Source organism: Orcinus orca, chromosome 2 (genome assembly GCF_937001465.1).
Source record: "Orcinus orca chromosome 2, mOrcOrc1.1, whole genome shotgun sequence".
In the NCBI taxonomy this organism is placed as follows: Eukaryota; Metazoa; Chordata; class Mammalia; order Artiodactyla; family Delphinidae; genus Orcinus; species Orcinus orca.
The window spans coordinates 98,534,908-98,546,595 of NC_064560.1; the positions used below are offsets into that span (position 1 = coordinate 98,534,908).

The following is an 11,688-nucleotide window of genomic DNA, read 5'->3' on the forward strand; positions in this document are numbered from 1 at the left end:
CTTCTCTCTCAAGAAAGTGTACAAAACTCATCCATTGTGTAAGCATTTCCCCAAATCACAGAGAAAGCCACTTAAAAACATAGTTGAGCACAGAAGCATGTTAAAAACCAAAAGTAACAGAATAGCAGATTTGGAAATAGGTTTCCAAATCAAAAACCTAACTTAAAATAAATCAATACTGCCCAGATTTACAAAACAGAAAATAATATAACTAAACTCCCTTCTCAGGATGAGATCCCGAACAGACACCTCACTGCACGGTGTTGTCTCTTCCAGTTTTATTTTAAAGCTGTGAGTATTGACTTTGGACTTGAGCCAGGTGAAAAGATTTAACATGACAAAGAGAGCCATTGAAGGTATCCTAGTTATAAACTTCCTTATTTGTGGGGTACTTCAGCTAAACTGGGTGCTAGTCTCAAAGCTGGGGATGGAGTGGGGTGGAGGCATGTGTGTTTGGGCTGCCTTTGGATTTCTGATCAAGGTCAAAATATCATCAATGGATTTTTTACTTTACTCATTCAACTTCATCTGAGAAAAGATGCCTGCAGTGGTGAAAGGAGGACTCTCAATGCCCAAGTTATTTCATTCTTTGCAATACACCATGACGAACTTACCAGCTGAAAAGCACATTTTCAAATACTGAGTTGAAATCACTCCTTTACTAAAAATCGGAAATAGGACTTGCGTCTTATTTACCTGCATTTATTAAATGTGTGTATGTACACATCACTTGCCTCTGAATTCTACTGCTACTACTAGGAAGAGTATTTTACCTGACTATCTAAGCTGAAAATTTACAAAATGTTTGAGACCCGTGTTAGTCCTTTAGGCTTCCTTCATTCCCAGTTCAAATTCAGTGTTAGTGAATACCAGGAGATTAGAATATTCCAGAGGTGGCTTTAATTTTATTTTGCAGGAAGTAATGAAGATGTATTTCACTTTTTAAAAATGTAGATGGTTTCTGGTTGAGAACAAAGTTTTAAGAGTTTCCTGGCGCAGGGTGGGTAAGTCTTCCAGGCTTTCTTTAGCTGATCGTGTTGATATAATTGTGAATTGGGCTTGATGAATGAGTTTAGTTGTCCCCTGTCTGACGAGCTTTAGTGGCTTCATGCATTTTAATCAGTCCAATGATTCATTTATTTTCCACCTTTTTTTTTTTTTTTGGCTGTGTGTGGGGGATCCTTCCTTAAAAAAAAAATGGTCACAGCAGGATTAATTACCCTTTGCATTAATCCTAAAAATTTTTTTTCAGATAACCCTCTGAACATATAAAGGTCACAGGTGCTAAGGGTTCTCCTTGTGGAGTATAGTGATGATGATTTCTGTGTGGGTTTCTCTGTGTTGCACAAGGTCTCTTGTTTAATCATTTTACACAGTAAAGTGTTAATCACCATTTAAGTTTTTCTTTGTCTTGTAACTTCATTAGTTGAATATACACCTCACTCTGGAAATACTGTGACCCTTTCAATAAAGTTTTAATTGGCCTTGAGCCATACGTTCTTGGCAAACTTTAATTCTCTGCAAAAATCTGAAGAAAAGCAAATACTCAGAGTCAAGCATTTAAAGTAACTTCCTTCGCTTCTTTAAAATAAACACACCAAACATTATTTTCCCAGATGAAGGAGTAAAGAGAAATCTGTTCAGTTAAAAGTGAACAAGTTTCTCTACAGGCTAGGTGACCTTTTAAGTAACTTCTGAAAAAGAAAATTTCAACGATTGCAATAATTTAAAGGAGCAAGGAAATCAAGGTCCACTGCAAATAAGATGCATCAGAATAGAAGTATTGGGTAAGCAAGTTTGCCTTTACGCTTTATATCTCCATATCGCCTCTACCTGGTTTCTGTAGAAGCCTTACATTTATACAAGTGCTGTATATTTTGTAAAATGTATACTTAAAGATAGTCAAAATACATATAAAGTTACTCATTTTTCATTAACAGTTTTTCTTTTAGCACCACACCTGTGCACCTGATCTATACTAGAAAGAGTTTGTTTCATCTTTCTCTCTGGGCCAATATCTTCGAGAGTCCATCTGCGTAATTTCTTCCCAGTCTGCAAGTGCGTAAGAGGAGGTTTGTTTTAAAAATAAGTTATGAAAAAGACAAACTACTCAGACAATGTATTGCAGAAAGCATGCTTAGAGAAGCAGTGCATTTATCTTTGGTAAAGTTACTGTTTGTAGCAACTCTTCAAAAACACACGAAACTAAAATTTGCATTTACATATTTTAATGAGAAAATATTATTTGGACTAGGTTCATAATTTAATGTAGACACCTTTTTAAAATTCTTTGTCTTAAAACAGGCATGCTGGGAACAAGAACATCAATATTTAAAATGCCATGCTAATTCTGTACAGGGAGGGAGAAAAATGAAAGGTAAAAATTGTACAGCTCTGATGACACTACAACTTTTTTTTTAACTTAAGCAGGTCACACCAGAACAACAGTTCATTTTCCAGCAAATTACCTAAGACTCTAAAGGAATATAGCAAACAAAAGTGCATTTTACACAGTGTATAATCATTCCTATTCACAAGCATTTACATCTCTTTGCAGCCCTTTAGCTTCTCGGAAAAGTTCTTGTAGCAAACAGAAAGGCTTGTCCATGGGAGACCTATCCGGTGACACCTCCTTCATGTTACTAGTCAGCTTATCTAAGTTCTTCTAGGGTTGCCCTTGATGCTTTCTTAGTTTGGACTTATTTCATTTTCTTTCTTTCTTTTTTTCCTTCCAGCAATAAAATAAATAGCTAAAAAGGTCTCTAAGTAATCGGAAAGTTAACATCCCAATTAACTTTCCCACCCCCCCCTTTCCCTCCTCTAAACCTGGCCAGAAATGCAGAGTAAACATTCACATTACAACAGGTACTTGTAAAGTGGGCTTTTGCCCGCTCGCCCGCCAAGCACTACAGATTCAGGTTCACTGTTTACGTTTTACCGGGCGCTTTGTAAACATACAAGGTTGACTTTTAGTTTTATTTTGCTTGTGTAGAGGACAAACGTCCCCTTCCCAGGTTGGTAGCCTCTCCCCTACACTCCCAGCGCCTGGAGCCTCTGTCAGGAAACAAAACCCCAAACCAGAAAACTCCGCAGAAGCCGGGGAGGCAGGGCCGCTACTCCGGGAGGCTGTGGTCCGCCCAGCCCCTGCCGGATGGGCGGAGGCGAGTAGGGTAGGAAGCCAGTGGTCCCTTTTCGCGGCAGATTTCCAAGACGTAAACAGAGATCTGGCTCTCCGCTGTGCGTCTGCAGCCCTCAGGGAAGATCTGTTCCGGGAAACCTCCAAGACGGTTTCTCTGGGCTTGGAACTAACGGCGCCGTGTCCGGAGCCTCGCGGATCGGGGCCGAGCTCAGACGCGCCCCTCTCCGACACTGCGGGAGGCAGGGTTTCCCCTGACTCTTCAGTGGGAGGGGGATTTCGGGGGCCCCGGGAATGGGACGACTTGGCTCAGGTGCCCCCTGCCTAACCCCTCTTGGGGGCGAGGACAACTCCCACGCGCCTCCAGGCCCATCTGCAAGTTTGTGTTGCGTCTCCTGGGTCCAAAACAGAGTTCTCATGGGGGAGAGAGGGTTGGCCGAAGGTGAACTGGACAAGTTAGGGTGGCGGTCCCAGATGGGGAGGGCAGGACTGGGAGCCGGGGAAGGCGAGTGAGCTGCGGGGGGTGGGGGTGACAAGACGGGGCGCCGGCCTCTGCGGGTCAATGCACCGCCACTGAGTGCAGGGCGGAGGCCGGGCTGGTGAGCGTTTCGCTGGGAGTGGCGGGGCTGCTTTGGCTGGTGGCTGTTTGAGAGGACGTGGGGCTGAGCGAGGGCGGCGAGTTCGAGAGCAGGGTGGGGATGGGCGCAGGCAGTGCGGGCAGCGCGGGCACTGCGGCCGGCGTGGGCTTAATGGGCACGGGGATGGCGGGCAGTGTCTGGCCCGCTGCGTGGCACAGAGGCTTCAACGGCACGCCGTAAGCGCTGTAATCGCCACTAGCCATGGAGATGGGGGTGGCCGAATCGATCATGCCTGCCGAACCGTACATGTGTGGCCAGCCAGTACCCAGCGAGCTGCCCATGGTAGTCAACTGGTTGGGGAGCGGGTAGGCGGCGGGCACGGGCTGCATGGCGGAGAAGGCCAGTCCCCCAGGCATCTTGTACTCGCGCGCGATGATATTCTCGATGGCGAAGGGATGCTTGAAGCCCGAGGGCTGCGCCACGCCGCCCAGGTTGTAGGCGGCGGCGGGCATCTGCGGCAGGTGCGTGCCCGAGGCCGCCAGCGCGCTGAGGCGCAGCTTGGCCTGCTGCTGCAGGTACTGCGCCGCGTCAGCGGGCTTGCTGGGCGCCAGGTGGTCCGACTTGAGCACCTTGAAGCGCTTGCGGCGCCTCAGGAAGCTGCCGTTCTCGAACATGTCCCCGCAGCTGGGGTGCAGCGCCCAGAAGCTGCCCTTGCCGGGCTGGTCTGGTCGCCGCGGTATCTTGATGAAGCAGTCGTTGAAGGAAAGGTTGTGGCGCAGGCTGTTCTGCCAGCGCTGCGTGTTCTCCCGGTAGTAGGGGAAGCGGTCCATGATGAACTTGTAGATCTCGCTCAAGGGCAGCATCTTTTCGGGCGAGCTCTGGATGGCCATGGCGGTCAGCGAGATATACGAGTAGGGCGGCTTCTGGTCGCTGTACGTGTTGCGGCCGGGCCGAGGCATCTTCTTCTTTGCCCCTTTCTAGCTGTGGGTCCGCGCGGGCCTGCTCGGATCTGGGAAGGGGGGAAGATAATGGGGGGAAGGACGTGGATGCACAGACACCGCGAGGTCACCCAGGCCGAGAACAGACTCCGGGGGTGGCGAGTAGGGGGCTTCGGCGCCGGATCAGCCAGTGCCTGAGCTCTTTAGCCAGCAACTTTGCGTGTCGAGTTGGGGGCGGCCAGGGGGCGCGGGAGGGGAAGCCCGGGAGCGGCGCGATGGTAGCCTGGAAGGAAGCCCGGACCAGGAGCGGGAACTGGGGGTGGGGATGCAACGGAGAGCGGCTCACCTTAAAGTTGCCCCAAGTTGCGCGTCCGCATCCGGGATGGCGCTGCTGCTCGCCGAGTCCCTCCCGGCGCGCAGCCGGGGCGCAGTGTCCTGCCTCGGCTGGGCTCCACTCGTTCCTGAGCTCCGCAGCTCAGACCCGCAGCGCCCCGCGCCGCCCGGTCCGTGGCGCTTCTGGCCGTGAGCTCCGCGGGCGGCCGAGCTCGGCGGCGGAGTCCCGGCGCGGACAGTGGCAGCGGCGGCCTCGGGGTTCCGGAGGGCGCTGCTGTGGGCTCCGCGGCTCCACTGAGCTAGGTGGCTGCCTCCATGTCCTCCCTCGAACCATCTGATAGTTTTAAGCGGTGACAGGAGCAGAAAAGACCCCTGTAGCGGCGCTTCATTAATGTGCCACTTCTTAGCTATCATATGACAATCGCCTTGGGGGAGGAGGAAGAGGAGGGGGAGCGGGGGATGCAGAGGGAGGGGACTGAGCGTGAGGGGAGAGCCTGGCCAGCTCTGATTTCTTTCACACCTATTTACATGGACACCTTGGCCAATAGGAATCACTTCCAGCTCCAGACTGGGCGAGGGGGAAGAGCCTCGGCCACCGGCGGGAGCAGGACGCGCGGGCCAGGGTGCGCGGTGTGAAGGTATGAGGAGGCGCCGGCCGGCCGCGGAGCAGGGATTCAGGCGACCACTCACATTCACAGACCGAGCCGCTGCGCAGATGATGTTTGACATGGAAATTGCTTGGCCGGGGTATTTTGTTTCCTCTGCAGTGTATCGGGTTTGTATTGTTGGCTAACTTCAGGCACGGCTTTCCCCTGAAGCTGACCCTTTTCCTGCTCTTGGCATTACCCGGGGCTGGTTGCATAGGTTATTGTAATGAAAATACACCCTTTCTCCACTGCTCCAAGAGGCAGGTCAAAGTTTGATTTGACCTTCCTAGGCTGCTGCCTTAGCCCGGCACAGTGGGTGTGTAGCTTTAAGTGATGGGGTTTAAAAATACAAAAATATAATCGGACAGACCCTTGTAAGAGCCCATTTTGTATCTAAGTGTATTGGCCAAATTAAAAAAAAATAAAGTAGTGTATCTGGGCAAATAAGCAAGGTCTTCACTTTAAAAGTCCTCCAGGAATTTGGTAACCAAGACACAGGATGGAGGCTCTGGGCTGTTGGGGAAGACGGCATGTGGACCTGGGCAGGGCCTGAGTTTGGTTGACACACTTTATCAAGCTCGAGGTCTCTCACTCCCCAGGTGGTTTGAAATTTAGGAGTTAGGCGTGGCCTGGAAGTTTGCATTTTACAGCCGGAACTTTCTCTCCCTTCCCCCTTTTTTTTGCATAGAAAGAAGTTATTTAGAGTTTAGAGGGCCCAGCAAAAGCTGCCTGCGGCCCCACTAAAACAGAAGTACCTTCTAGATTTGCAAAGAACCAGCGGTTTTACTTTTTTGGAGAGAAAAGAGGATGGGGATGTGCCTGGGGTCACCTTGCCTAGTGTGGGCGGCTTGTTCCCTGGTTTGGAATAGTCTCTGGAGATTCAGTGAATAATAATAATAATAATTATTATCGTTGTCATCATCATCTAATTGCTATGAAATAGTGAATCAACCCCGCCTGCTTGCACGCAGTCTACAAGTATAGACGCTAGGCGTTCCCGCTGGTTTCTGCACATTCTCCGACCTTTATGGTTTTTAGAAGAAATTCCTTCTACCGCGTTGTTAAAAACTCAATAGCAACAGCTCACACTAAATCACCTTCAGTCTCGAAATGTGTGAGAACTTTTTTTTTTTTTCAGGAGGAGGCGGTGGTGGTGGTGGTGGTGGTAGATTTCTGGGTGTGAAGTTTTGATACTTCTAGTGATATTAGAGCATTATTAGTGGAGCTGTTTGGGGTTAGCATAAAAAAGATCTTTAAACGCGTGTGTGCGTACGCGCGCGCGCGCGCACGTGTGCGCGCACCCCCCCCCATTAAGCACAGTTTCTGAGGTGGTCAGTAACTCACCAAAACGTAACTTAAACACGATGAATTTAGGAGATTAAACAATTTCATTAATATTGAAATGACCCTCGCGTCTGGGTTGCCTCGCTTGAGATGCAAGCGCACGTTTTTCGATATTAACAGAAGTGCTTGAAGAAAAGAATAATGTCACCTTCTTAACTCGGAAAAAATGACCAGGAGGAGGAGGTGGGTGTGAAGCAGGAGGGGGGGGCGCGGGGAGGGGGGAGGGACGCTGACCTGTCTCTGGGGGCGCGGCTGGAGAAGGGCAGGTAAACCCCCTGCAGATAAACCAGTTGGACCCGGGAGGAGCTTCTGCCGAGCTTGGGGGGAGGCAGCGGTACTCGACGGAGCTGCGCCTGCTTCAGCTCCTAAGGAGGTGCGACGTTTGGGGGTTATATGGCGTGGCCGGGTTAGCCTAGAGGGTCATGAGATGGGAGGAGCTGGGGAAGCTCGGGAGCTTGAGGGGCCCCAGATGACTAGTAGTGAGGGCTTGTGTTTCACAGACCGAAAGGCGTTGGTCCACAGCTTTCCTGCTCTAGAAGGCAGCTGCCCTGTGAGGAAAAAAACAGAGGGTGCTCCTGTGGGCGAGGCAGGAGCCCACCTGGGAAGGGGAGGTACGAGCATCGAAGCCCGCAAGGATTTTTAGGATCCTTTAAGAAAATATGTACATACATATAGAAACAGAGTTTTGAGAAGGGTTGGATTCGGGATATGCAACGATAGGAGTGAAAGATCTCTGTTCCCCCTGCTATAACCAGGAAGATTCTTTTCGACCCCGTGTGTGTGCGCCCGCGCGCTCCCGCGTGTTGGGGGTGAGAGAAGGGGAGAGAGAAATGTTTTCTTGTTTTAACAATTGGCATTTTGTTGCCTTGCAAAGGGCCTTTGTATGGCTGTCGAAATCATTGCTCCGAGTAAACAGAAGATTAAATTCTAAGAGTAGAAACGTTTGGGTGGAAAAAAAAAATCCAAGTTGGGATAAATCTCTGTCCGTCTTCCTGGGAAAGTTGTCACCACCAAGTTGGGGACATGGGAGGATACAAGTAGGAATCTTCAAAGTTTGGCTGGGGTGAAGAAGGGAGGTGAGGCACTTTGCCAGTGCCCGGGGCTCATTAAGAAAATTGAACCTAATAGCACAACTTTGCCTTGGGTGGGGCGAGGAGTTAGTTGTGAGATGCACATTTAAAAAGTGTACTTTGCTGTAAAATTGTATCTTACTTCCTACTGAAAATCTACAAAGCCCAAGGGAAGAGAGGGATTTGCATGCTATTTACAGAGTTTTAAGGCTAGTATTATGAAGAAGAGGAAGGAAGGAGCACTTTCCAGAAATCTTGAAAAGTGCACCAGTCTATTGTACAGAACCCAAAGTAAATAGAAGCTTTGGGGAGGGGGCACATCCGACCCGCAGGCTTAGGGAGTTGTTGGGAAAACTGTATAAAATACACATAAGTCAATTATACCCATGTGCAAACCAACTGGAAATCTCTTTCGTGCAATAGCCATTCATCGCCTCTGCGGAGCCCACCACCGACCACCTTTCTGCTTGGAGAGTTCGCAATAGCCTCTTTTCCCACAAGCTGGACCACACACGGCTACAGATTTCGTAATAATTTATGCTAATTTCCCTCCATAAATCCACAATTCGCTTCAGTGGCACCCGGGCTGCTGATGGAGTAAAAAGGAGACAGAGGGGTGACAAATACAATATTGATTTTGATTCCTTCTGTTGTCAAGCAGGTGTGTGTGTGCGTGAACTGTGGGGCTGGGGTTTGGGGGCGGGGGCTCTAGGAGAGGAAAACCGCCCGGAGCCCAAGCCAGCCCCTGCATCCACACTCCACAAAGTAACGCGCCCTGGTTTGTTAATATTTACCAAACACCGACGGGAGGTGGAGGAAAGTACCCGGCAGCTTCCGAAGGTTTCCTAGGCGCCAAAAACAATACCCGCCTTCCAGACATGGAAAGTGAACTCCGCGCTGCCCAGAGCGCTTCGGCTAAGCCTTCCTTGGCCCCCTTCTCCTCCTTTCACTCTGGGAGTCGTCCCCTCCCTCTCCATCCCCCCTCTCTCCCTCTCCTCCTTTCCTCTTTCCTAATGCACTCTTGTCCCTCAGTTCTCTTCGCTTCACTTTTTCCCCCGCTCTCCTCCACTTTTTCCAGCATCTCTGCGAAATTGGCGGTAAAAGTGCTGGGAGTGGGGGGGGGGGAGTTGAAGGTCGCGGGCTGGTGCGGCATTGACGTTAGGTTTGGGGCCTCCTCTGGCCTGCCCCACCTTTCCAGGCCGACTGCCTCAGGTGCTCAAGTCCTCCGCTCTCTCGGGGAACCCGCGCTAACGCACCGCACCGCACCGCTTTGTCCCATTAGTCTTCACCAAATCTGCACTTTGGTGGCGTGAAACGACTTAGCTTTCCTTTCAAAAGGATTTTGTTCAGGGGGTATTCAGCACTAAAACAAACTCCCTCATCCTGTCAGCGGTCAGTTTTTGTAAAAAAAAAAGAAAAGAAAAAAGAATCATCCTCCTGAGTGTCCTGGAGATTGATTGTCCTCGGAAATCTGTGCCGGCACCCCGGCATGGCACAGCCTGGCTCTAACGTTCTGGGTCTGGGGACCAGAGGGACCCCGCTCAGTAAGTCCTCTTAACCTGGGGCCACCGGCCAGCAGGGTCTTGCAGGTCCTTGGGTCCCAGAGACCCGCACCCGGTTGGCCGCTGCGTAAGCGAAACCTATTGGTGGCCATGGCTCTCCCGTGCCTGCCCCGGGAGTCTGAGCCCTTTCCGCCGCCGGGCCACGTCGACCAAGTCTGGTGGGAAATCAAGCTCTTCAAGGAGGAGGGGTGGGGGAGGGGACACACTTCGCGCGGCGGTGCCGAGGGCCAAGCGGCAGAGAAGGTACTTGGAGCCCTCTCCTCGCTCTCTTCGCCAGCGCTCCCCAACGCCACCGCCAGCACCGGGCAGCCGGAGAAGCACACCTGTTTTTCCAGCTGGTAGGAAAGAACATCGCACAGCGAACTTTGGAGCCGTGTATTTCATTGGTTGGTGACTGGGCTACATGGGGTTTGGATCTTAACTCACACCAGGGAGGTTGAAAAGAAACTTTTGATGAGGAGTATGTTGCCTAAAATCAGTACCCCCCCCACCCCGTCCAATCTTGCTGAGAGAGAGGCAAGAGCCTCGACTCCCATCTAAACCAGGGGGTTCAAATTCAGAGGCGTGTCCTCCTGAGTCCCTGCTGCCTGGCAGCGGGTAAGGCCTTTGGCCATGGCTGGGGCACCTGAAGTGAAAATCCGTGTTTTCCTTGGGGTTGGGAGAAAGAGAGTGGCAACAGCCCCACACATTTTAGAAGTATTTCTCAAGCAGCTGCTCCAGTTTGGAGAGTGTGGAAGGCTCAGTTTCCCCTCCACCTCAAGCAGGAAAAAACAGTAGCCAGAGGTAGGGGCTGGTCTGCTTGACATCCATCCCCAAGAAGTGCCAAACCCCACCCATAGCGAGCAGGCAATTCCAGTGTCCGTGAAAACAGCTCTTGCTGGGCTCACCATAATGCCCTCTCTTTGGATTCAGTTTGCTAAATACCATTTGGTCTTTGCTGGCAGTGCTTTGCTCTGAGATTTCAAGGCTTTAAAGCTTGAGTTTCCAAATCCAGTCCCTCCTTTGTGCTAACAATTGCATAGCTTTAAACTGGGCATTACCAAACCTACATACGTACTTGTCTCAAAGTTATTTGCAAAAGGTTGGTGGAAGGATTTTGGTTGTTGTTAGTAAACCCTCCCCAGAAGTTTTGCCCTGCACTGTGTGAAATAGAAGAAGCAATTCAAATCTATTATTATTATTATCGGAGGAAATATTGCTAAAGCCACCTTGGTATTGAAGGGATTAACTTGCTTTTCTCCCAGCCCCTAACTCTGGGGTTAAGACAGCAGTAGATCAACTGTATAATGTGTGCACTGTTCGCTCATTTGTACAAGCAGAACAAAGGTTGGACTAAGCCAAATTGCATTGCACTTGTGAACCGAGGCCCGATGTGAAGTATCTTTTACAGCGGGGGGAATGAGAACAATTTCGTGTATGTCTAAAAGGGAATAACAAAGCCACTTTCTCGAGCATCTCAAAGTGAAGTAGCGAGGCGTGACATTCCCAGGGTGAGGAGGGACAAAAGCAGGGTCAGGGGGATGAAAAAGAGAATCAAACAGCCACTTTCACATGTCTGCCCTCAACTGCTGCACCTCTCCATAATAGGAAACAAATGTTGTAAAAGGGGGGATTGCTCCCATTCATTCAAAATAGCAAATGATAGCTAAACAACATTGTCAAAACTGAATCAACCTCTGTGCAGTACCACCCAGAAAAAGGTATTGTGTTTTGTTTAATAGCGGGGTGGAGCAAAGGGTCTTTTTTTTTTTTTTAAAGGGGGGAAAGGGAGAAAATCACCCTATACTTTTCATATTAATTTTCTTTGTCAGGAATTACTTGTTTGCTCAGATTTGGGGCAGGGGGATCAGTATCTCTGGTTAGGCAGCCACTCTTACAATGTTATTTTGGGGAAGGAATTTAGGGAAAGCAGAAACAGGAAGGCAGTTTTTAGTTTTATGAAGTGTTTCAAAGCTTCCAGTAAGTGGGAAAACAGTTTAGCTTCCTTTGAATGCATTATCTGAGGGAAAAAATACTGATTGCAATAGAATATCAAGGTAAATCCTGTACAGTAGGCTAAATGTCCTTCTCTCAGAAATTT

The 11,688-nt window shown here is 49.6% G+C and overlaps 1 protein-coding gene across 1 annotated transcript; it reads right to left on the bottom strand.

Moving 5' to 3' along the window:
- Window positions 1-2,240: 2,240 nt before the first annotated feature.
- On the bottom strand, window positions 2,241-5,413 carry FOXB1 (forkhead box B1). The gene is made up of 2 exons (XM_004274693.2): window positions 4,999-5,413; window positions 2,241-4,723 (listed from the first exon to the last, which is right to left on the bottom strand). Exon 2 carries the CDS (start codon window positions 4,671-4,673, stop codon window positions 3,696-3,698), a length of 978 nt encoding a protein of 325 aa, XP_004274741.1. The 5' UTR covers window positions 4,674-4,723; window positions 4,999-5,413; the 3' UTR covers window positions 2,241-3,695.
- Between the last annotated feature and the right edge of the window lie 6,275 nt (window positions 5,414-11,688).

Bases quoted from the DNA above. Each gene is read 5' to 3' on its own strand.
- FOXB1 (XM_004274693.2), bottom strand. From the start codon at position 4,673: ATGCCTCGGCCCGGCCGCAACACGTACAGCGACCAGAAGCCGCCCTAC.